Source organism: Apium graveolens, chromosome 1 (assembly GCF_009905375.1).
Source record: "Apium graveolens cultivar Ventura chromosome 1, ASM990537v1, whole genome shotgun sequence".
NCBI classification, from domain to species: Eukaryota; Viridiplantae; Streptophyta; class Magnoliopsida; order Apiales; family Apiaceae; genus Apium; species Apium graveolens.
This window is the reverse complement of record NC_133647.1, coordinates 200,609,369-200,635,081: the sequence shown is the minus strand read 5'-3', so window position 1 is coordinate 200,635,081 and position 25,713 is coordinate 200,609,369. Positions and strand designations below refer to the sequence as shown.

The following is a 25,713-nucleotide window of genomic DNA, read 5'->3' as shown; positions in this document are numbered from 1 at the left end:
TTTGTATACAGCTTGCAGGTGATCAGTTCTAGGAGAAGAAATAAACTGAGATAGGACATGTACTGAATAGGACAGATTAGGCCTCGTTATGGTCAGGTAGATCAGTCTTCCTACCAGTTTTCTGTAGGTTGTAACACTGGCTGGAGATAGAAGAGGAGATTCATTCTTTAGTAGTTGATGGGTTTTGCTCAATATGTACTAATGATGGTTTTGCTGCAGACAAGCCTGTATCTCTTAGTAAATCCAGAGTATACTTTCTTTGATTCAAATAGAAACCATGACTTGACCTAGAAACTTCAATTCCAAGAAAGTATTTTAGAGGACCAAGATCTTTGATTTGGAATTGAGAGTGCAGAAACCTTTTGACATCAGTGATCAATGAAGTTGAAGAGCCTGTAATAAGCATATCATCTACATAGACAAGAACAGCTACAAAACTTGCGTCTTTGTTCAAAGTGAACAGACTATTATCACTGTGAGACATATGGAAGCCAAATGCTAGAAGAGCAGAAGACAATTTATTATACCAATCTCTAGGGGCTTGTCTGAGGCCATAGATAGACTTCTTCAGTAAATATACCATAGGAGTGGATTGGTGTGGCTGATTTTGGGAAGACAAGGCTCTAAAACCATGTGGCAAACTTCATATAAACAGTCTCTTTGAGATCACCATTGAGAAATGCATTTGCAACATCCAGCTGAGTGAGTGACCATTGCTTGTGAGCTGCCATTGCCAAGAAAAGTCTGACTGTAACCATTTAATCCACTGGAGCAAAGGTCTCAAAGTAATCAAGCCCAACTGTCTAAGTGAATCCTTTGGCCACCAATCTGGCCTTGTACATTTCCACTGATCCATCAGGATTGTATTTAACTTTGAAGATCCACTTACAATCCACAATATATTGATCAGGTTTTTGAGGAACAATTGTCCATGTTTTGTTCTTTTCTAAAACATCAATTTAATCCTTCATTTCTTTACACCAATGAGGATTACTAACAGCTTGAACAAATGTGTATGGTACAGAGACTTGAGAGGTAGCTTGAACAAAAGCTTGATATTTAGGAGTGAATTTATCATAAGATAAATAATCTTGAAGAGGATAAGGACATGAGTTTGTAGAACACATACCTTGATCAGATGTAAAGTGAAAGAGATGAGTATTGTACTGAGGCAAGCTAGTAGGCAAACCAACAAAGTCTTTAAACTTACTGGGAAGTTGTTTAGTTCTGGTTGGCCTAACATGAATCTCAGTATTAGAGAGAGCAATTTCAGGGTCATTATGAGGAATGGAATGAGGACTTGTAGTGGTATCAATGTTGTCATGATCAGTGGTAGGAAAGGATGACTCATGTTCAGTGTGTTCAGGAGTTTCAAAATTAGGAGGTAAGTCATTGTGGATAGGAAAGAGAAAGGTTTTATCAAAAGGAGAGGGTGTTCTAGTTTTGAAAGGAAACTCAGACTCAACAAAGTGAACATCTCTGGACACAATACACTTTCTAGTGACTAGATCAAGGACTTTATATCCCTTTTTGCCAAAGGGGTATCCTATAAAGACACCTTTAATACACCTATGACTGAATTTGTCTGAGTTGGGATCAGTAACAGTGGCATAGCACAAACAGCCAAACACTTTAAGGTGTTGATATTTAGGAAGGGTTTTGAACAAAAGTTCAGAAGGACATTTATAGTTAAGGTGTTTGACTGGTAGAAGGTTGACAATATGAGCAGTTGTGAGAATAAAATTACCCCAAAAATTGTTAGGCATATGTGACTGAAATTTTAGGGATCTGGCAATGTTTAATAGGTGTTTGTGTTTTCTTTATGCTCTCCCATTTTGTTGGGGAGAGTAAGGGACACTGATTTGATGAATAATACCAGAGGAAGACAGAAATGTAGAAACATCATGGTTGGTGAATTATGTACCATTGTCTCTTCTTATAGTTTTCACAGTGGTTTTAAAATGATTTTGAACATAGGAAACAAAGTGTTTGATTAAGTTAGGTACTTGAGTTTTATGAGCAAACAGAAAAATCCAAGTAGCTCTGGAATGGTCATCCACAATGGTCAAAAAATAAGAACATTTGTTGTGAGTCACCTGTTTATAAGGTCCCCGTACGTCTATGTGAACAAGATCAAAAATATGAATACTATAAGAGGTGCTATCTGTGAAAGTTATCATTTTTTGCTTAGAGAAATGACATATATCACAAGGCTGAGAAAAATCAGGTTTAATGTCAATAAACTGCAGTTGTTGCAAAATAGCTATAGAAGGATGACACATCCTAAGATGCCAAAGACAAGTATCAGACTTATTACAAGAAATTGCACCAGACATAGAATACTTAGAGTTTGATACAGATCTTGTTTGAACTAAATTATTGACATGAGGCTTGAGAAAGGTTGAATTTAGCTTGTAAAGTCTCTCATGACAATCACCAATCTCTCTCTCATTCATCGAGATAAGTTCCTGTATAAAATATTTAGAATTGGAGAAGGAAATCACAGATGGAGAGTGATTAGTTAGCTTGGAGATGGAAGCCAGATTACAATAAAATGTTGGTACAAAAAGAACCTCATCCAGAGTTAAATTGGAAGAGAACTTAATACTACCAATGTGAGTAATGTATTCAGTTTCTCCATTAGGTAAGTGCGAGACAGAGTTTAGAGGTTTGACATTGTGCATAAGTTGTAACTGGAAAGCGATGTGATTATTGGCACCAGAACCAAGTATCCATAAATTTGGGTCTGATTTATTAATAACATGTGTTGTATTAGAGCAATAATAGTTGAGCTAGAGTATTGAAATGTACCATATAATTGAGAATTTGAAGATGCAGCTGTCCAATTGTTTGCAGGTGTCATCTTTTCCTGCAGCATTCTCACAATTTGCTGACATTGTGCCTCAGATAGATTAAAGTTATCCTTGCTACTCTCAGCAGTCATCAACTGATCTTTCATATTGTCACCAGTAATTGCTTTAACAGATACTTGAGCTGCAGATCTGAAGCCAGAGTTTGTGAATTTCTTCAGCTTTGGTTTTGGCTTTCCATAAAGCTTCTGCCACTCAGGATACCCATGAAGATAAAAGCATTTGTCCTTAAGATGCCTTGTATTTTGACAGAACTCACACACAAGGTTAGGATCAACAGTGTTTCTTTTTGGTACAGTTGTAGGAACATTGGGCATCTTGGACTTGTTGAACCTCACATTCATAGCCATATTCTCAGTAACAGGGGGCAGGCTAGATGAAAATTCCCTTTGAGATTCTTCTTGAAGAAGAAGTGAAAAAACATTGTTCAAAGTGGGTGTTGGCCTCATCATCAAAAGTTGACCTCTCACAGCAGTATACTGGTCACCAAGACCCATCAAGAATTGACTCAACTTGACCATGTCTTCATATTTTTCCAATTTCAAAGTATTTCCACAAGCACAGTTACTATTGACACAAACACATTTGGGAATGGGTGATAGAATATCAATTTCAGCCATAAGAGTTCTGTATTTGGTAAAATATGAGATGATAGACATATTTCCCTGATTCATAGAGGCAAGTTATTTCCTAAGTTGAAAGATTCTAGGGAGATTTATTTGAGAAAACCTAATGGCTAAGTCTTCCCAGATCTGTTTGGCAGTAGAAAAATAAGTAACAATGTTTCTTATTTCAGTGGATATAGAGTTTAACAACCAAGATATAACCATATCATTGCATCTAATCTACAAAGCATAATGAGGAGAATCACTACTGGGTTTAACAAGAGAACCATCTATCATACCTAGTTTCATTTTTTTAGATAAAGCAATGGATACAGATCTACTCCACTGATGGTAGTTTTGTCCTGTAAGCAGTTGAGTTACCAAAGGAATACATGGATTATCAGAGTTTTGAATATAGTATGGGTGATTTGCATCAATAGTTACAGCTACAGCTCCTGATGATGTTGAGCCTGTAAATGTTAAGTTTGTCGCCGACAAATTTCCGGTAACAGCAGCTGCGTATGAGCTTGCCATATCAGCTAGGTAGATAAGGGTTGGGGTATGGGTATGATTAACAATAGAACTAGATTATCAATAGAGACAAGCACATGGTTTTGGAACCTAACTCTGATACCATGACAATTTTATAAATGTAAGATAAAGTAAGAGAAGAAAGAACATTGAAGAGGAGAGAACATTGTTTATTATTGATAATGTAAAAACTGATAATGGAAAAGATGGGTACAGGTTGAATAAATAGCAGTAGTGAATCAATATGGGGATTGAGTACAGCTCATTAAAAATAACAAACAAAAGATAACGGTACTGTCAGTGGAGACCACAATGAGCACTAGCTGGAGTCTCATTGTTACTGTGAACAATCTTGTTTTTACTACTGGATGTAACAGTCACTTATTCGAACGTTTAAAGTTCGAGGCTAAAATTGACTGTCAAATGTGATAGTCAGTTTAAAAATAAAATTGACCAAATAAAAAGCCGATCAAAGCTTACTCTATGTCCCCTTTTGAGAGAGGTTGACTTTATAATTTTAAATCAAATGACAAAAACAACTATAACATGGTAACTAGTAACCACAACTAATAACATAGACCCTTGCAAAAAAAACTTATACGGTTATACCATAGACTTAATTTGAATTATATTTCCGGTGTAAAATATCATTATATTAATCGATTAAGCTACTGATTAGAAATTTATTAGTAAATCAGAATTAAAATAAGCAAAATTAAAAATTTAATATAATAATCTTATCTATAACAATATACAATTTAAAGATAAGTCAACTTTTACTCGCATTCTAAAAATCAAATCGACCACATTTATTTAAGAATTAATCGAGAATTGATCAGAAATTTTTAAAACACTGATTACAATCATATACTATTTAAAATTATTATTTAAACTGTCCCCTCCGTTACACAAGACAGTACTTCTCGAGATATAAGCTTACTATATAATATTTACTCCGTACTATCCATTTTTTTACACTTCTTTTTTGATATATTCTCTCATTTTTTATATAACAATTTTTTTCAAAAGTAGTAAATTTACATTTCTTTTCAAAAGTAAAAAAAAAAAGAATTATAATATAAAAATCAGTTACATTCACTAATATCATCCACTATACTCATGTAATACATTAAATATTAATGGATTTCACCACTTTATCAACTTTCTTTTTTTTTCTTTTTTTCATCACTAATATATATTTTTATTAAATTTCGTATTCAAACCTAATATAAAAAATTGAGTGATATGGACATTGGTTAAATTTCGTACTTTACTAAATGAACATATGTTATATTGATGATAACCAGAGATGCACAAATAGACCATCGGGCCGGGTTTTATCCGGACTTTAAAAAATCCGGTTTTTTTTAAAAGGGATTGGGCCGGGCTTTTTTAAAAATCGGGCCGGGTCGGGCTTCCTAAGAATTAAAAGGCCCGTTTTAGGCCCGCAGGCCGGGCCGGATCTGGCCGACTCGGACTTTATCTGGGCTTTTTATTTATATATTAAAAAAATATTTTATAACTCGAATTATGAGTAGTTTAAATAGCGGAGAAAATTATATCTTGATATATCATATAAAGTAGTTTAGACACCGAAATAAATAATTATTTTAATATAATATATAAATAATCATATATAACTTAATTGCTTCTAATATTATAATATAATATTTTAAAAATAATAAAAAGTATTGTATATTTTCAAATTTTATATAAAAAATTCGGTTCTTTAATCGGGCTTTTCAAAAAGCCCGGGTTTTTATCCGGGCCGAACCGGGCTTTTATCCGGGCTTTTTTCGATCCGGGCTTTTATCCGGGTTTTTTTAATCCGGGCTTTTCGGGTTTTGGGCCGGGCCGGATTTTCGAGAAAAAAAAGGCCCATTTAAGGCTCACGGGTCGGTCGAGTTTTTTTCTGAATCGGATTTTTCAGACTTTTATTCTGATCGGATCGGATTTCGGATTTTTTGAATATATCTTATGATCACATTGTAATGTTGATTTGACTATATCGTCAAGCTCGTACGATACAATTGATAAACTTTTTTGCGCTTTTCTCTTTATAGCGTTTTACGAGACATGTTAGTAATGCAGATAGCTATATATATTGGCCTAAAACTCGTGCAATGCAAAAATTATTTTTAATATTATATATTTGAATTTAATTTGAAGCGAAAATTTTAATTTCTGAAATTTATTTATTAGAAATTTTTGATAATATGATTTGATAATTATTTTAAATATGTGTGTATAATTTAGTGAAATTTTAGTTTTTAAATAAATATCACAGATTGAAAGATTTAATTTTGATTAAATTCATAGGTGTATTTATAAAAGATAACTATGTTTTAATTAAAAGATTAATTTTAGCTCACATCAATAGTAAACGAATTATCTTTATTTTGGTATACCGAACAAATCTAACTAATTATATTCAAATTTATTTTGGTTTAATTTGTTTAAACCCCGATCAATGATAAAAAGTTTATGTATCAATTATAAAAAAATTATGTTAAGCCGAACAAAACTACATATTGTTTTATTTTAGCTGGTACAGATTTCTTATTTTAATTTTTATTTATAATGAATTAATTATTTTATTTTTTTAGCCCGAATAAATAGCATGTATTGATTTATTTTAGTCTGACGCAATTATACTAACTAATGAATCATCTCTATTTTCATTTTATTAAAATAGTTTTAGATATTATAGAAATTGAAAAAACCCCGTAGTTATATAAACCCAAACATTTTACAAACAGATCTGTAATTAAATTTTTAATGTCTTAGGGTCGGATCCCAGTATCCCACAATCATTATACCTAACAACAAATTAGGTGAACTTTAATTTTATTTTTAACACAAATTAATAATATAAGAATTACCTTTATTTTGAATTTAATTTTAGTATTAGCGTAAATCAATAAAATACATTATTTTGTTTTAGCCTTAGACCAGTTATATCAACCATTTAATTACATTTAGTTTGTTTTTAATTTTATTTTAGATCTGTTAAATATTATTTTGTTTTAAGCCAAATAGATAACATATTTTATTTTATCTGATGTTATTATATCGACCAACGCATTATGTTGTAACCCGATTTGATAAAATACTTTTTAGTTAGATCAGTAGTAATTTTTATATTGTATTACCCCGAGTTAGCAAATCTTTGTTTTAGTTTCAGACCCGTTATGTCAACCAAATCTAGCTAATTATATTTAGTTTTTTGTTTAATTCATTTTAGCCCGCAATGAATATTATTATGTTTTAAACCGAATTGATAATATGTATAATTTTATTTTGGTGTGATGACATAATATTTGTCATACTAATAATTACTTTCATTATTTTATCTTTAATATAATAGTATAGATTATTTTATTTATCTTAGTTCAATGGTATAATTTTTAAGCTGGATCAGTAGTATTTATTATTTTCTCTTAACCCGAGTCACATTGTATCAACTAAATTCAACTAATTGTATTTAGTTTGCTTAAAATAATTTTAGCCTGAAATTTAAATTAAACTAATATAAAATTAAATATGAATTAGAATTTAAAATTGGTAAAAAAAGTTGACTTTAATATCAATTAATAATGATATAGAGTTGGATGTGAATATAATTTAAATTGGTAAAGAAAGTTGACTCAAATATTAATTTGAATTTGAATTGACCGATCGACCAACTCACAAATTAGAATTAGGATAATTAATAAAGGGTGATTAAATAATTTCAGCAAGTACCAACGAGTGCGAATTATGCTTAATTTAATATTAGTTTGATTTATCCCGTATAAGTGTTTACATTATTTTATTTTATCTCGAGGCTCATTTCTACGACCAAATTCAACTAATTATTTTTTGTTTAATTTTAACTTTTTATGTCTGCATCAATAAGTTAATTTTGTTTTAGCACGGATAATTATTATATATGATTTTATTTTAATTGGTTGAATTATATTTTGATTACTCTCTCTGTCCCGTTAATTTCTATACGTTTACTAATTGAACGCATTTCGAGGCCTCCATAAAATATAGTTCCGTAATATTTTTTTCAAATTTTTTTTTTGAATAAAAGTTTAAACATGAAACTTTTATTCAGAAAAAAAAAATTAAAAAATATTGTGGAATTATGTTTTAAATAAGCATTGAAAAGCGTGCTGAAAAGTAACGTATAGAATTCAATGGGACAGAGGGAGTATAATTTTGTATTAGTTTGAATCAATTGTATAATATTATTTTTTTAACTTGGATGACTAATATATATTATTTTTCATCCTAGTTTAATGATATAATTTTTTAGTCGTATGAGTAGTATTTATTATTTTGTCTTAATCTGAGGCACATTATATCAAACTAAATTCAACTAATTATATTTAGTTTGTTTAAATTGATTTTAGTCCGAAATATCAAGAAGAATAATATAAAACTAGATAAGAATTAAAATTTAAAATTGGTAGAAAAAGTTGACTTTAATATCAATTAATAATGACATAGAGTTGGATATGAAATATAATTTAAACGGGAGAAATTGACTTCAATATCATTTATAATTGAAATTAACTAATAGACAGGCCCATTAGAATTTGAATAAAGGTTAAATAAGTAATTTTAGTAAGTACCGACTGACTATCAAACTTTTAATATTTCGTTTTGAGGATTATAGCATAGATCCGTAAGCAAGTTAACAATATAAAGGTAGAGGTAAGATGAAATCCTTTGCCCCCAAGTTGTTGTAGATCAAGTCAAATTCCATTTATAAGAAGATTTCAGAGGACTTAATTTTAACGACTCTAGTACATCTATATACAATATATAGTATAAATTCTTTAAATTAATACTCGTTAAATTAATAAACTCTCTAAAATAATAAATTTGTCCGGTCTCGACTTGGGGTAATGTAAAAAATTGATAAACTTGATAAAATAATAAGATAATAATTTTTCGGGAAATTCCTTTATAGTTTTGAGTCCCAAGAAAATCATAAATTAATAATTCATAGGAACTGAAAAAATATATTACACCTTATTGAAATATGATTCAATAGTTGTCTGTTTTATTGTAAAGTTCAAGTCTATTTGAAACTCATCTCTAACTTTTCTTATTACATCCAATAACTCAGGTGTTGTATTTTTGTATTGTACTGTATGTTTTGAATATTCTAACACGTTCATGTAATTTATATATGCCAAACTTGTTTGAGAATACATTGAACACATTCATTAATCTTGTTTACGTACAACTTCAAAAGTCATTATTAATTTCCCAAAATTAGTAATTACGTTGAATCTCAAGATTCGTTGATTCTAAGATGTATGTACATTATAATAAGTTAAAAACTCTTTAAATTAATAATTATTAATTTATCAATAAATTAATAAATTTCTCCGGTCCCGACATTATTAATTTATAGAGTTTTTACTGTACAGTATATATTATTAGACCTTGGATAAATAGGTTTCAGTAAATTAGTTAGGTTAGAAAATGATGTACATTAGGTTGGTATAGATCTTGGAGAGCATTTAACTCTGAAAACGAGATTCTCAGCCAACTAGTTTCGGGGATAAATAGAAATATATTATTTAATCTTGTAATCATATTATTTTAATAATTAATAATATATTACTATTATTTTATTAAATTATAAAGGGTCGAAACGTAGACTTTAAAAAATTAGTGGTCGAACTTGGTTAAGATTGATGTGTGTTTAATATTTGATATTATTAAAATACTTTTTAATTTACAAAAACACTATTTTTCAATTATTTTTGCAAAAATACCGTTTTTTGGCAACCGGATCAACTGGATGCAACTTTTACGGGTTGCTGCAATTACATGCAACCTCTAATTAACCAAAAAAACTTTATTCAACTAGTTGCATGTCTGGTTAATTTTTGACTGATTATGATTGATTCCGTATTTTTACAAAAAAAATCAGAAAATAATAAAATCACGAAAAAAACAAAAAAGTTGATATTTTGGTAAATTCTCCTAATCATCTTATCAGCAAGTTGTCGGGCAGTTGTCTAATTTTAAGTATTCACCTCTCTCTCAATGCACATTCATATGATAAAAAATGAAATTAATACATTAGCTTTTGTCATTTTTACGTGACTAGGTTTAACTGCTACCAACATTAATAAATATATCAAGTGTACTGACCACATAATTACATAAATTATTTCTTTATTTTTCTTACTAATCTGAATAAAAATATTAAAAATAATGAGAAGCGAGTAAAAATCGAATTACAAGTATGAATGTAAGATGCATTAAATATCTTTTTAATATAAGCATTAAATTGAAAACAGACTGTTGTGGAATGGAACGAATAAATTCTAAATTTCGATTTGGGCTTGTAACTTTTCATTGGCTCCAATAACAAACAGTGTATGATCCTAAATTCGAACTAATATATGAACCGGATATTAAATTCCAATTTGATGATTCTAAAACTTAATCGTGTTATTTCATTAATCTGTTTTTCGGATTTAAGGCTCAAATTCTTGATTTGAGATTCCACTTAAAGGCGGCGATTTATGATAATGATTTCATGCGGGCAATGACAGTTTCAGAAATTACATATTAAGGATAATTTCATGGTGGCATCAGCTCGTCTAAACGGTGGCGTGTCAACTCGGCGAGTCAAGTGGAATTTTAAGTTTGGAATGTTTGTTATTTTCTTGGTGGATAAGTCTAATGTAAATCCAATCATGGGCTCAGAAATTGCTTTTTCATTCATTCCTCTTCTTCCTTTTCTTACTCCCCAGACACCGCTTCCCAGGATATGGTTTATTGATTGATTGATATTAAATTCGAACTCAATTTTTAATTTAGAAATATTAGGAGGATCAACCCAACCCAATTTTTAGTCTCAAAAATAATTATCATTGGGCTTCCACTATATCATTGGGCTTCCAATTAATCATTGGGCTCCAATTACAGGCCCATCCACATTAGACACGATAAAACTGTTATAAAACCTTACAAGTCATTACCAGGGGTGCACACGGGTTGACAAAACTGATCAAACCGACCCAACCTAACCCTATTTTCGACCGATCAAACCGAACCGTTATAATACGATATTAGGTTGGGTTAAAAATATGTCAACCCGACTTTAATGGGTTGGGTATGGGTTTTAACTTATTTTTAACCAACCCAACCCAATCCGAATTTTTAATTTATTCGTATAAATATATACTATGTATATCTCTATTCTATGCTTCTTGTATTAATATGTTGTTCAATTTTAAACTAAATTTGTTGCATATCAATTATAGTCAATTATATAATTTATTTTTCATACACCATTAGAGATCATTTGTATTTTTTTGTGTATAAAACATATTTTACTACAAATAAACCTAAGATTTTATCATGGAGTAATGTTATGTATATCGAAAGATATCTAAAAAATGTTCTCGAATGACACATAACATGATTTTGTTTGTGGATTCGTATGTCTTTACAAGTAGTCTCATATCATAAATATATTTTTTATCAACTATATATTTTGAATAACTTTTAACAAACCGTTCAACCCAACCCAAATCAAACCAAACAGATGAGTAAAGAGTAGGGTTGGGTTGCATTTTTATTTTTAATGGGTCGGGTTGTAAATTTTCAAACCGATTTAATTGGGCCGGGTTGCTAAAATGGCTCTAACCCAGCCGACCCGACCCATGTGCACCCCTGGTCATTACCCGGTTTTCGGATCTCTACAAAACCCTAATCCTCTTTTCTCCTTACAATTCATCAACACTCAATTCAATACATTCAACGCTGAATCCACGTAAGCTTCTTCTTCTTTACAAATCTATACATACATATATGCACACAATCTCTTTTTTTTATTATGATTTTTATAAATGTGAATTATTATTTTTTTTAATTTAATTGTGCTGTGAAATTGTGTTCAGAATGGTTGAAAACAAGCCAAAGATTGGATTAGCATGGGAACCAAAGCTACCCAATTCATTTTTACCTGGAAATAAATCCGGCTCGGGTCAAAAAACCCAATCTTTGGTTGAAAAAAGTGGTGTTTATAAGCCTAATAGTGAGCTAGTTGATGGGCTTTTTGTGCCAACTAATGATCCTAAGAAGTTTAATAAGTTGTTGAAGAAACAAATTAAAGATACTTCTGGGAAGAATTGGTATGGTTTTGTTTTTCGGTTTTTTGGGTTTTGTGGTTTTAGGGTGTGTGTGGTAATGTCAGGTGATTTTTTGGTGTTGGTGTGTAGGTTTGATATTCCTGCGCCTACGATGACGCCCGAGTTGAAGAAAGATCTTCAGTTGCTCAAGGTGAGTTTTTTTTTAGTGTAGGAATTTTTCGGTGTTTTTAGTAGAGTTTATTGTTGTATTGTTTTGCTCGGAATATGGATGGAAAAATTTCTGTTTGTCGGTTTTTTAAATTGTTGTTAGCTATTTGAGTGACTATCATATTTTTAGGTGTGTTGTGTTTTTTGTGTTAATTTTATGTTACATTTGATTGGAATGAGCGGGGTGAGGTAAATATTTATAATAAATAATTGTGAACAAATCTAGACGGAAAGAAAGTCTGTAAGATGAAAGAGTAAAAGATTGACACTTTAAATTATAATGATGTGGTAAGTAGGAATTAGGAATTTATCTTTAAATTGGTAGAATTGAGCTTTGATTTGTATAAATAGAATGGAGGGATGAATGAAATTAATGAGTTCCCACAAAAATGTACACGCTTTCATTCCATCCTAATTCCTACCTATTAACATCCCTTTTTATGTAAATGGATCATTTGTTTTGCAACTTTGAGCTACTAAAGTTATATTGTTATGGGGCTTTATTGTGTTTGTCATGTTTTTCATACGTGTATAGGTTGTGACTTGAAGCTATCCAATAGTAAATACCAACTAATGAAGTGGGAAAATTCTAAAATAAAATTCTGTATAGTATTAAGCATCCCATAAGTCTATTGATAAGATACCTTCTCTTTCACATTATATAGACTTCTAGGTATTCTGTAAGTCCAGGTTTAAGATGCGAAGTGTGCATTTTCTTGTTGGTAGAGTCAGAGCGTTGTACAGCTTCATTTAACCCACACCCACATGTCTAGGATGGAATTTTGAATTTAAGTTGTTTAAAAGTAATGTTGGACCATAATAAAGGAATCAATCTCCTAAGTTAATAAATGTTATACACCTCGATGTAACCTTGACATTAGTCTGAAAATATTTTCTTGAAAAGTTCATTTCTTCAAAGAGTAATAATCATGTAATACTGGCATTTGTGATCTTTTTGGTGGTTACAGTTGAGGACTGTCATGGATCCAAAGAGGCATTACAAAAAGGGTGATTCGAAATCAGTTCCCAAATACTTCCAGGCAAGTCACTATTCAGATCCCCCCCCCATTGCAAAAATAAAATGATAATTATGGTGATAATCGAGGACCATGTGTTGGCTTTCATATGTATGTTTTGAACATATATAATCCATTTTTATTAGCTTATTATTTTGCTGCTTATTAATGGTGTACGTTTGAAAACATATAAATTCATCAGGTTGGCACTGTTATAGAGTCGGCAACAGAATTTTACACAGGTAGACTTACTAAAAAGGAGAGAAAGGCATCCCTTGCAGATGAGATACTTGGTGACCATTCTCTAGGGAGTTACAGGTAACTTTGGCTAAAGAGCTAAATGGCTTGTATAATTGTTAAGTACCTCATTCCGGTTTGTCCTAGAGTGCATGTGTAGTTCCATTTTATTTCGATTTTGACGAGTATTAATATTTAGTTAGATGCCATACTCATTTAATGAACTAAGATGAACCGCAAAGATTCTTTTGTTATTGTATGATTCTAAAATGACTCTCCGTGACCCCTCAAACAACCTGCTCTTTGAAAGAATCATGAATGGAGAAGATTATGTTTCTTTCAACCTTTTTTTTGGCTCAATTCTGCTGTCTGTCTTATATAACTTTTTCATGCAGAAAACGGAAGGTCCGAGAAATAGAAGAGAAAAACCAACCAGGTGGGGTTGATAAATGGAAGATAAAGGGCAAAGAGTCCTGGAAACGTGCAAAGCAAAGAAGGCACTGATGGGAGGATGTAGGCCCTGCATCACCATCTTGCTTAATTTTGTTTTTTCCCAGCTGTGAGGATGAACCAAACTAGAGTTAGTTGTGTCAAAGCATAGGCAAATCCCAAGCCCCTCACTGTTGTATGGTCGTGGATACTACTAATGATGCGCCCTTCACAAATAGACTGGCTTTAAATGTATGATTAAAAGTTTTTACGATATGGATGATGGCTGCAAAAAAAGGAATGACTCTCTTGCCTAAATGATTATTGTTAGCCAAAGTTGCAGGTGAACTTTAAGTTCAGGTACAGTATCATGCCTTCACCATTCAGATAATGATGTTTATTTCGTAACTTGGTGCACCAATGATAGTATAATGGGTCATTCGTTTACAGTCCCGAAATGTGTGGTTCACCAATATACCATCAATACCATGTCGAATGGAAATAGACAATTCGCAGATTCCTTTCGAGATACTGTGAAGTATGAAGTATAAATAAAATTGTCTAACTGGAGCCTTATAACCATATGGCTGTTGTGATGATGCCTGTTTCGATATCTGAATGTTGCTCAAAATTGCGGGTCTTTTGCAGTGCTTTAAAGTTGTAAAACACTTGAGCAGACCAATTCTTGCTATTCCATGTTAGAAGGATACTCTGTTGCCAAGCGTGAAACAGCTAAAAACTTGAAATTCTAAGGTTGATAAATACCAACACACATACATTAAAATGGGATCATACAATGCTATTTGAATTAAATTAGTCAGTACATCTCAAAATCATTAACGATTAAACGCAAAATTTTGGCAAGTAAAAATTAAAGAATTTATATTTTTTATATTCATATGCCAAGTTATAAAAAACCTTAATTTACAATTTGAAAAGACATCCTGATTTTTATATTTGGTATTCAATATCTCTAATAAATTAATAAGAACGACTGGTAACCGCAGTTCCTCTAAGACAACTCTAGCTACCTATACTGTTTGGGAGGAACAAAATACCACTAGGATAAACATTGCTAGATTTTTTAACAAATATAACTACTATTATGATTGAATAAATTAAATGAAAATCAATTGATTACAGACACTATATCATCATGCTCCCTCTTTTAACAGTAAATGTTATCATCACATCCATCCAAAGCAAATCACATAAATACATGAAAGTGCTAATAAAATGAAGAACCCGAGCACAACAGCTGCTGGATGAATAGATGCTACACTGAGTTTTGCAGCTCTCCGTAGTAATTACATATCCCCTACAAAAAATGGATATTTACTAGACTTTAGGATAGATGCAACAGTTCCCAGCAGTGGCTTGTCTTTGCCTCATATTTGCCGAGTAAAGGGTTTTCAGCTGTAAATCGATATTTGCACTAACACAATTATACATCCCGATTGCTTAGCTGTGAACGTCCAATATGAGAGATCCTAGATGATGGAATTAGAGGTGCCTCTTCGTCTACATTTTGATCGGAAGCAGAACTGACAACTCTGCTATTACTTCCATCATCTTCACTATCAGGTGTGAATATATCAGATGATTTTTTCTCTAACTTCCATTCCTGTGACCAGAATTCCAAACTCAAGATTATGATACAACATGCCAGGTTCCTAGAACTGTATATACTTTTATATGTTAGGAACTCCATTCTTTTGGGCTATAGATTCATATGGTTTGCTAGATAGTGATTACTTAACATACTTTTTCATTTGCTTGCATATTGAACTTTTTATTTAAATGTGTATATGTTTTCACTTTGCGACTGACATTATATAAGCTTACTAGATTAAATAAGCTTTGAATTCATGCTTCTATAGTAGTCTAGTCATATGCTAAAATCCTCGAATCTAGGTCCATGAAGGCCATGTCATGATTCATTCTGCCCATCATTAGCAGAGCCGTGCTTGAGATTTCAAGTGCCCTATTCAAAAACTAAAAAACTGCCCTACTAATTTTTTAATTTTTTTACATGAAATAATAAAAAAAATAAAATTTATAAACAAAATATATTAATTAAAGTACAAAAGTAATTTTATTACATAATCAAAATGAACTCAATAAAACAGTTATATATGTAAATTTTAATATGTTATGCTATATTTTAGAAATTAAATATTTTTCTTAAACAGATAAGTTATACATGTGACTTATGATGTATTATTTTATAAAAAAATAATATAAAATATTGGTAAACAAAAAAATAGTCAAATAAAAACTAATTTATACATAAACTTGTAATGTAGATCTGTTCGACCCATTATTTAATTTAGTTTATATTAAATTGATTTGTTTGATACAATATATACTTTAAAAATGGATATATTTAAGATGAATAATATACCTGAAATTTGAATTATTATTTAAATGACATAATAATATATATATTGTCACCAATAAAAAGCAAGTGTATAATTTAGTAAAAAAAAGTAAGTGTGTATAATTATATAGTTAACTATAATTTTTTTTATTAAAACTAGTAGTTTACCTCGTCAAACGAAAACATTCACCGTGATTTACAATGCAATTTTTGTTTTTAAATAATTTTTATATTAGTCTTTTTAGAATTAATGTGACTTATTCAAGATAATAATTTAAAATTATTTAAATGTACAATATTTTTCAATTATTTTTCATTTACAAATTTCAACATTAAAAAATATATTTTTATCCTAAACATTCTTTTTTCTACTTTAGTATACATCTATATACACATGTATATAAAAAAATGTGCCCCCTCTTATCAAAGGGCCCAGTGTCGTGGCATCACTCGCACACCCTTAGGCACGGCTCTGATCATTAGGACCAAAAAAAACTAGTATGCTATGTAATTTGGATAGATGAAGTAAAATGATAAGTGTGTCATCATGTTACCACGATTTTGGAGCAAAACATATAAGAAAACATGAAAGAGGCCTAAACTGGTTTCTTCTCTAGTCTAACTCAGACTGTTATAAGCGTCATGGTCTCAATACCATCTGATTTATCTCAAAATCACATGCAACATTTGAAGCAAGTCTATGTGAAGAGTGAATTACGCTTATTTTAAGAAAATACATTTACAAAACAAACACAAGGAATTGATCTAAGGCTTAACACTCTTAGCATACACACATCCACATATATGCAATTAAAGTTCCTTTGTAATAGACTGGAACTATTTTGCAGTTAAAGGTTCTTATTTAATATCCCTGATCATTGTTAAGTGATAACCTGAGCATGTTCTATAAAACATTGTAATGTTTCAGGGAAAAAATAAGCCTCGACAAAGTGAAGCAAGAGAAGTCATAAATTAGCTAGTCCGGAAAAAACAAGAGGTAATGCAAAAACTGACCTTTGTCATTCTTTCTGGAATACTTTCAACCGGAAGTTGAGATAAACGAACATCCTTGACTTTTATGTAGTTATAGAAGACAACACCGCAGAGTGCTGAAAAAATGTTATATCAACCAATTATGTCAAAACAGGGGGGGGGGGGGACCGGGCACTATTAGCTTTAACAAAAAAAAATGACTACGTACCTATGGCATAGCCAGTAATGTTCAGTCCAGTAATAATGGACTCTGGAAATATTACAGTCGAAAGAGCAATCAATATCCAATCTTTCAGAACACCGGCAACTCGAATCGTTACAGCTCCAGTTCTAGCAATTACTAAGAAAATTGAGAAGTTTAATGCTAGAGCACACATGGCATTGGAGAAAAAGATCCAGAAATTGAATTTAATCTGTGAGACTTCCATCCCAGGCTGCTCCAGGAAGTACCAAGGTACAAATAGGAAAGCAAAACTGCGAATGACAAATATAGCAACACTTGTGTCATGAAATATCTGTAACAAAATTCTGAAATAGGGGACGATAATGCCATATGCATGTACTAATTGGAATTAAGAAAAGATGGTAGCTAATGATTGAACGATATTTGCTTTATAACTGAAAAAACGAAGACAGTCAATGCAGAAAAATATACCCAGTCACAGAGTAGCTAACAAAACCTACGTAAAGCAATAATGTCTCGAAAAGAAAATTCCGTGTATTAAATTCTAAGTTCATCATCCTAAACTTTTGGGAAGAAAATTATGTGTATTAATTTTTTTGTCATCCTAAACTTTCAGGAACAAGTGGACAAGTGTCCACGCATAATAAGTTAATAACAAAGAAAATATTGGGAAAGCAATAAAGTTAAACCTGCATGGAGCTATGTAATATAAGCTTGTGATAGGGTTGAGAGTCAAGCCTTTCTTTTGCAGGAGGACTTGCGTTAAGACTAGCCTCAAAGCTTCTGCAAATATGCCTGTGACTTGGTAAGCTGTACCAATCACATTAAAATGGATTTCCCCATACGAGGAAACAACCACCCCAACACTGACCAGCAACATATTTAAGAAGACATCCCATCTTAATTTGTCAGTGCCGCACAAAACAGCCATGAGAAATGTCGCCACTGGCACTGCAATGCAGAATTAGAGGTAAGCAAGTCTTCACTGTATATCAGAAAGAAAGTGAACTAACTTTAAGTAACATACTTAGGGCTTTAAGCATCTGAATAAAGGCCACAGATATATGCAAGTAGGCTGTGTTCCCAAACCTGTGTCAATAGAATTAATTAATAGATGTTACTTCTGAAGATATAGAGAATGCAAGTAGAGTTATTATTAAATGGAATTTTAAACACAATGCATGACATGCCAATTGTCTTTCCAGAAGCCCTCATTAGCAATTAGGGAACTTCGAAGACATACTTAATGATATTACATCAAAAAAAACAAAAATCTAACAAGGACTCAAGCAAACTATGGTCTATGCATGATAAGTTTCCAACAAACACACAATAGAAACAAGTCAACAACTCAAAAAGCGAAACTTAACACTTCTCAGTTTTTCTAGAAAAAACTATCACCATGGACTTGCATATTTATTTATTACAGAGGAATTTTTTTTACCTAAAGAGAATTAATTTTTCTTTAAAAAAATTAAAAAAACCTGGGCTCTTTATTTTGGCCTATTGAACCCCAACTTGACGTGAGTTTTTAAGTTCCGTCAAATATTATTTTAAGAAAAATGATCCCTGGGAAACTTTATACATCAAATGGTATCGTGAACTTGCGCATGAAACTAACTCTAATAAGTAGCATCCACGTGATGGCATGTGTGTTTCAACAGATACAGAGAATCAAATACCTAGAGCTATATTAATGAACTATAACCATGCAGAGTTGGTACCCAAAAGCATAGGGAAAGTAATAGGAATGAGAACCAAAAGGATAAACAATCCCATGAGAAACAGCAGTGCGTTAAATATTACCATCCAAAAGATTCCTCATAACATCAGCATCAAATTTAAAGCAAAACTAAGTAGAGTTACCTAAAACAGTGCTCAAAACTAAGTACAGTTACAGAATGTACGAATAGTTTTAGTGCTTACCAAAGACTTGAAGCAAAAAAGGCACTTATTGGTATCACGCATGTTGCATATCTGCCGAGAGCAATTAAAAGAACATAAGAATTAAAAATAAAAATGCTGAAACAATACAAAGTTTTTAATCTTTTCAAACAAAATTTGACTACATACATTTCAAATGTCATTTTAACAGGAGCTACAACCTGCAAAACAAATTAGGGGAAACGTTACAATAAAGTCTCTGCTCCCTACAAACCAGCTTTTATTTTAGAATACCCAGGAAACACAATGCAAACATAATTAGAAATCTCGATAGTCACTTTTTATAATAATACAAAGATACACATGCAATATGTAGTACAGCCCCCAAAGGCCGTGCTCAATATGTTTCGCAACCCATTGTGTGCTTGGAAGATTCACGTTGCAGTAAAGCAGGAGAAAGAAGCATAAAACAATAACAGAAGGAAACTCTGATAATTAGTTAATTTGAATCACATTAATATAAATAACATATCTGAAAAATAGATTGCAACAGCTATCCATTAAAGTAGTGAATGGCTATTAGAAAATTTTATGTGAAGTAATATTGAGAAGATTTAGTAGAGAAACATACCTTCAAAACACGAATGAGAAAAAATGCCACTGCTCCAGAAAATCCCATATGTATCATTGTAAGTGTAATAGGAAATGGAAAATTGAAGTATTTTGGAGAGAGAACCCACTGCAATTAAATCAATCCATTATTATGAATGGATGTTAAACATTTATGCAAAGGAGGTATGCTTAAGTTACAGATAAAGTTCATAACAACAAGATATTTGTGCAGAGGCCTACACAACTGCAAAACAGTAATGTGTCTATATCCAAATGTACACACACACATAAATGGTTCATAAAAGAAAGAACACCTTTAACTGTGGTTCAATGGGCCATTCGCACTGACGTTAGGTTTATCACTGGATTTAGTTATTAACTGATGCCAGGTTCTTTGGAAACATACAAGTAAAAACGTGGGGCAAATGCAGAATATAAATCTAAAAAAAGGTAAAAATTAAGATGCTGATGAAGCCTTCAGTTTTTCACTTAGTTTATTCCAGATATAATAATACTTTAAGATACAAGCATGTAAGTACACTCGAGTCAAGCAAAAGAGAGATCCAGAAGAGAATGATTTTCTAGCTTAAGCCTGATAAGCGAAATAGCAACTTAATATAATTTTGTGGTCCATACTGACATTTCAAACTAAAGCGACTTACCTTGTTGTACAATATAACTCCAGATGAGAGCAAAATGTACACTAGTAGGTACAAATAAGTCAAAAAAAGTGACTTGCTGATCATTTTTCCTTAATGATGTCTTTCACAATATTGCCCTTCTGTATTAAGGTCTGGACACTTTTAACCCATTGCAACCAAATGCCAGTTACAGTATGGTTCCTAGTACGTGTAACCAGGAATCATGCAGCCACCTGCAACCATGGTGATGGTGAAGCTGTATATCAATGTGACAAAAAAGTGTATTCAACTGATTTATACAGTTGTTAATCTAAATATATTTGCACACAAATGTCAAAAACAGTACACGAAGAAATTGACATATACTACATTACAGATGTATTGCATATACTTCAAATGTAAAATGTCGGATTTGCCGACAATCTAGCAGCTCACAAATACTGAAAGATTTTTTTTTAAAAAAAAAGCGAGTAAAAATCACAATATGCCACTAAACTCACATCACTCTTCTGTCTTCCCAATGTAACTACTAAACATTGACAGATATGTTCTTGGTGACATAACAAATTAAACATTAATCCAAATTAGCATCATCATGTCTTGCACCTAATAATATCTATGATTATGTAAAACCTAAATATAATCTAGTTGCTCATATACTTGCAGAAATATTAAGATTGAATAGCAAGGCTGGGATTGTTTTAAAGTATACTTTGTGATGGGCAGATGACACTACCTTCAACTAAAATGAAAACACGTTGTTAAAGCTTATGATGCTTATACTAACCCTTATAGAGTCATAGGACCCTTAGCATCTCCATCAAAATTACAGCTACACTTACATAATAACTGGCTTGTTAGAAAAAACGGGATGGAATGAACTACTATACATACATTTATTAAGCACAACCTTCGTTCCTACCCTCATTCAATTGCAACAAACAAATTACATTAGATTTGATCCATCATCTTAAATCATTTAATTCTCCAACTTCATCACATTAAAAAATTTCATCTGCTCAACTCCTATCTGACCGTCTCTGTCGTCATTTCCTTACCCCTCCATTTTCACATCACTCCATCTCAACCAACAAGACAACCAACAAGACAAAACAAGGAACTAGATCTTGGTTTTCTTACATTAGCACCCTTCTAGACGAAACATTACAACTTAAGCCATTTCCACAACTTCGGTCATAGCTATTAGCAGTCTATCAAAACAAACCGTTTAATACTGTACAAAAACGATATCAATTCAACCAAACACTACGCAACATAAAAAAAAACTAAGTCCACAACTTCAGCAACAATGCAAACATGTTTATAACATCACAATTGAAACGTGAACCACAAGTCACGCAGAACAGGCAGATCAAGTAGAATCAACAGCTCAACAAAAGCAAACTTTCAATATAGTACGAAACATTCCAATTCTACTAAATGCAATTTCCAATTGATATATATTACTCGTAACTTTCAAAAATTAAGTCAACAACCTCAATATCAATTCAAACATATAAAAATCATAATCGAAACACAAACCGCAAGTAAATTAAGCAAAATCAACAGTCTAACACAACCTCGCTCTCAACACATTACTAAACAATACAAATCTGCAAAATGAGCTTTCAAATTGACATGTATTACCACAAAACTAGATCAACAACTTCAATGCCTACTCACACAAACACGCTCTCTCTCTCTCCCTCTCCCTCCCTCCCTCCCTCCCTCTCCCTCTCTCTCACACACATTAACACATATCACAATTAAAACACATAGTATATATAGCAAATTAGCATCTCTCTCTCTCTCCCCCTCCCTCTCTCTCTCTCTCGCACACACACGCACATTAACACGTATCACAGTTAAACACCTCTCTCTCTCTCTCTCACACACACATTAACACGTATCACAGTTAAAACACATAAATAGCAAATTAGCAACTCTGTCATCTCTCTCCCTCCCTCCCTCTCTCTCTCTCTCCACACATTAACACACATCACAATCAAAACACATAAACATCAAATCATCAAGTTCAATCAAACTACACAAACAACAACTAAGCTACTGATCTACACTAAATCAATCAACACAACATGATCTAATCAATTCAACCAGAACACAACAGATTCAAAACTGTAAAAAATATAGATACAGATATGTGTGTACGTATATGTGGACTTACAAAGAAGCGAGAATCTAGAGTAAGCAGCAGCTTTGTCTTTACTTCACCGATTAACAGTGTTAAATAAAAAAAATAAAATGAAAGTAACGTCGATAAAATATAGAAATTTTATTAAGACGCGTCCTCATATTTATTATTATGGACCCTCTCTTGTGTTGTTTATTTATCTCTCTGTTTCGGTTTTTACATATTTTTTGTGGACTTGTAATGGCTTGCGTTGTCTTTTTTTTTCCTCCTTTTTGGCTATAATTTTATGTAGATTTTCATGTTTTTTATATTGATTTTTTTATTATGTGCCCAGTAGAGAAATCAAAATAATTCAAAAATTATAAATTTTCGTACATATTATATATACATGAGCTCACAATATAATTTTTTTATATTTAGATTGGCGATAATATTTTCATAAACAAATTTAAAGCATAAGTAATTATAATATTTTTATAAACATAAATTATTTACGATAAATTTCGATACGGATCACCGTAATAAAACTAAATAAATTCATATTCACAAGTTTGTAGATGGCTTCCCAAGAAAAATTATTAGAATAATTTATTAACGAATTCATACTTATTTAGATGGTTTTTTGAAATCGCCTAATTTTTTATAGGGCTAGATGACATATTTGTCACTTAACAAACTAGTAAATTTCAGCTGGGTAATAGAATTTAAAAAATAATCAATCAGGTCATTTAACATCTTAAACATTTCATTCAAATCACTAAACAAACAAAAAAATTATAGCTCATAAATAGGACTGACTTTGGACGAAAAACGTTAAGTTAGATAAATCTGCTATCACATCAGATTTTGAACCGCCCAAAAAATTAATACCTAATCCTAATCATATTCATTTACGACTTGATCCAATTTTGTAAAAATAAAATCATATATCCGTCCTTCATTTTCTCCTAGATCATATTTTCCCAACTTAACCGGAGGTGTAGCGGTATCAGAATTGAGTGTTCTAAGTACCCAATTTAAAACTATTAAAATTTTTATCATTAGTTTTCATTAATCACAAAAAATAATGGTTTATCATTAGTTTTTATTTATCACAAAAAATAACGGTTCACCACCAACTTAATTAAAGGTGTAGCGGTATCCTAATATTAAATAGTATGAGCTTGGGAATTGGTTTATTCTTTTATATGTTTTATTCTTTACCTAAATTATATCCTATTTTAGGTAATTTATCAAAAATATTCATATTTTTGAACTTATTTGTATAAATACGATTAATATTATATATGAGGGTGTATAGTAGTTTGCTCGAAATTATATATGAGATTGCAAATATTACAGAAGAAGTTACTCGAAATTGTATATAAGATTCCAAATATTGCAGATCGTATTTGTGAAAATATTTTATATAACATGAATAATTTTGAAAAAACTCATGTATTATTAGTTTGATATAATTATTTTGCGATTTAACTGTACCATTACCATATGGTATTATTTTTAGCATATAGTTGTTATATTTTCGAGTTTACAACACATGAGAAAAGTCAAAATAATAAAAAATGCAGTACAATCCAACAATGAGAAGACATTTTTTGCGCACTACCGAAATGCAATTGATCATGAAATTGACTTTAATATAACTATCCACGTGAACAATACATATTTACATGATTGCCGAGGAGACTTCAAGTCAATGTCATTATTTATTACTCCTTCCGTCCCTTAAAACGTTTTCTATTTGTGGTGGACACGTTTGTTAATGCACACTTTTGATTGTTAATATCTTTAATTTTATATTAATATTAAATATAAAAACTTTATTGTATTAAAGTACTCATAAATACGAATTCAACAAAATCACTCATGACTATATTTGATTTTATAAGTTAGACCTAAATTAATAGTCAATCGCTTATCATGAACAGTGTAACAAGTCAAAACGGAAAATGTAATATGGGACGGAGAGAGTAGTATAAAGGACAATAAGTACGGATTCTACAGCTCCATAGCATTCAATCCAAATTCTCAAAAAGAAAAATATTAAATTTAATCAAAATCTTAGAAACGATAAGCTTGATGAGATAACTCTGGTAATTAAAAACTTATATCTTACTGTCTCAATTTATGAGTTCGATTATCACGGCATGATTAAAGGCTTATTTCTTATCGATAATTATGATTATTGTGAGTATAATTATTATGCAATCAATATGGATTATAAAAACATTAATATGGATGATTTAATATATTAGATAAATATATTAGATATTATAGTATTTTTGTTTATATATGAAATGCAACACAATTGAGACAAATGCCATTTGCCAATCATTTAAGACAAAATTAAAACTGTTGACGGAGGAATCTGGTAACAACAAAGATTGAGGTTTCTCGCCGGAACTAAGATCTGTGACGGTGGTTCTCTGCCGGAAACTTAAGCGGTGTGTGGTTGATTGTGGTTGTTTTAGGCTGAGATTGATCAGAGTAAGTGGTGGCTCTCTTATCAGCTCTCAACTTCTTACCCTCTCAATGTGCCTACGTACCCTTTATATAGGGATCAAGCCTGACGTAGTTCTCGTAGAACAAGAAGTCTGATGAGTTTAGACTTCTTACTCCTAAGCCCAGTAGAAGCCCATCCAATATCCGTCTTCCGCTAGCTTTAGGAATGTCCAACTATGAGGCCCAACCGCGAAGGCCCAAGGCTCGTCCGTAATCGTAGGACTTCACGGATAGTGCATCTCCCTGCGCAAGGATAACACTCCGCTACAACTATCTCCCTTGATTTACGAACGCAGGTATAGCCGCGGTTCACCCCAAGTGCCAGACGCGTCCCTGTCCCCCGAATGAGGATAACC

General features: G+C 31.6%; 3 protein-coding genes across 8 annotated transcripts; 1 reads left to right on the top strand and 2 right to left on the bottom strand.

Moving 5' to 3' along the window:
- Positions 1-160: 160 nt before the first annotated feature.
- Positions 161-3,529, bottom strand: LOC141716901 (uncharacterized). Its single transcript, XM_074519064.1, has 6 exons — positions 2,812-3,529; positions 2,574-2,746; positions 2,097-2,468; positions 1,130-1,772; positions 643-724; positions 161-545 (listed from the first exon to the last, which is right to left on the bottom strand). Exons 1-6 carry the CDS (start codon positions 3,527-3,529, stop codon positions 161-163), a joined length of 2,373 nt encoding a protein of 790 aa, XP_074375165.1.
- An 8,119-nt stretch (positions 3,530-11,648) lies between these two features.
- LOC141678496 (rRNA-processing protein fcf2-like) lies at positions 11,649-14,327 on the top strand. Its single transcript, XM_074484837.1, has 6 exons — positions 11,649-11,801; positions 11,929-12,162; positions 12,250-12,310; positions 13,296-13,367; positions 13,546-13,661; positions 13,976-14,327. The coding sequence occupies exons 1-6, from the start codon at positions 11,665-11,667 to the stop codon at positions 14,082-14,084; spliced, it is 729 nt and encodes a 242-aa protein (XP_074340938.1). The 5' UTR covers positions 11,649-11,664; the 3' UTR covers positions 14,085-14,327.
- Positions 14,328-15,112: 785 nt separating this feature from the next.
- Positions 15,113-23,040, bottom strand: LOC141678462 (putative sugar phosphate/phosphate translocator At3g17430). Of its 6 annotated transcripts, none has more exons than XM_074484798.1 (10): positions 22,889-23,040; positions 20,725-20,936; positions 20,082-20,189; positions 19,640-19,671; positions 19,493-19,543; positions 18,594-18,655; positions 18,256-18,517; positions 17,591-17,856; positions 17,404-17,498; positions 15,113-15,633 (listed from the first exon to the last, which is right to left on the bottom strand). In XM_074484798.1, exons 2-10 carry the CDS (start codon positions 20,806-20,808, stop codon positions 15,454-15,456), a joined length of 1,140 nt encoding a protein of 379 aa, XP_074340899.1. In that variant the 5' UTR covers positions 20,809-20,936; positions 22,889-23,040; the 3' UTR covers positions 15,113-15,453. The 6 variants fall into 6 exon arrangements, with proteins under 6 accessions (XP_074340899.1, XP_074340916.1, XP_074340908.1 ...); XM_074484815.1 differs by having other exon boundaries at positions 22,873-23,020; XM_074484807.1 differs by lacking the exon at positions 22,889-23,040 and adding an exon at positions 21,491-22,421.
- Between the last annotated feature and the right edge of the window lie 2,673 nt (positions 23,041-25,713).

What these genes read in the sequence shown, in the direction of transcription:
- LOC141678496 (XM_074484837.1), top strand. Translation starts at nt 11,665, where the DNA reads ATGGCTCTAACCCAGCCGACCCGACCCATGTGCACCCCTGGTCATTAC. An exon ending in AAGATCTTCAGTTGCTCAAG is followed by an intron (nt 12,311 to 13,295) that starts GTGAGTTTTTTT and finishes TGGTGGTTACAG; the next exon opens with TTGAGGACTGTCATGGATCC. An exon ending in CAGTTCCCAAATACTTCCAG is followed by an intron (nt 13,368 to 13,545) that starts GCAAGTCACTAT and finishes TAAATTCATCAG; the next exon opens with GTTGGCACTGTTATAGAGTC.
- LOC141716901 (XM_074519064.1), bottom strand. Translation starts at nt 3,529, where the DNA reads ATGTCTATCATCTCATATTTTACCAAATACAGAACTCTTATGGCTGAA. An exon ending in CCAATTTAACTCTGGATGAG is followed by an intron (nt 2,469 to 2,573) that starts GTTCTTTTTGTA and finishes TATTTTATACAG; the next exon opens with GAACTTATCTCGATGAATGA. An exon ending in TCACTTTACATCTGATCAAG is followed by an intron (nt 725 to 1,129) that starts GTATGTGTTCTA and finishes TGGCAATGGCAG; the next exon opens with CTCACAAGCAATGGTCACTC.
- LOC141678462 (XM_074484798.1), bottom strand. Translation starts at nt 20,808, where the DNA reads ATGATCAGCAAGTCACTTTTTTTGACTTATTTGTACCTACTAGTGTAC. An exon ending in GAGTTATATTGTACAACAAG is followed by an intron (nt 20,190 to 20,724) that starts GTAAGTCGCTTT and finishes ATTTAATTGCAG; the next exon opens with TGGGTTCTCTCTCCAAAATA. An exon ending in GTTAAAATGACATTTGAAAT is followed by an intron (nt 19,544 to 19,639) that starts GTATGTAGTCAA and finishes TGCTCTCGGCAG; the next exon opens with ATATGCAACATGCGTGATAC.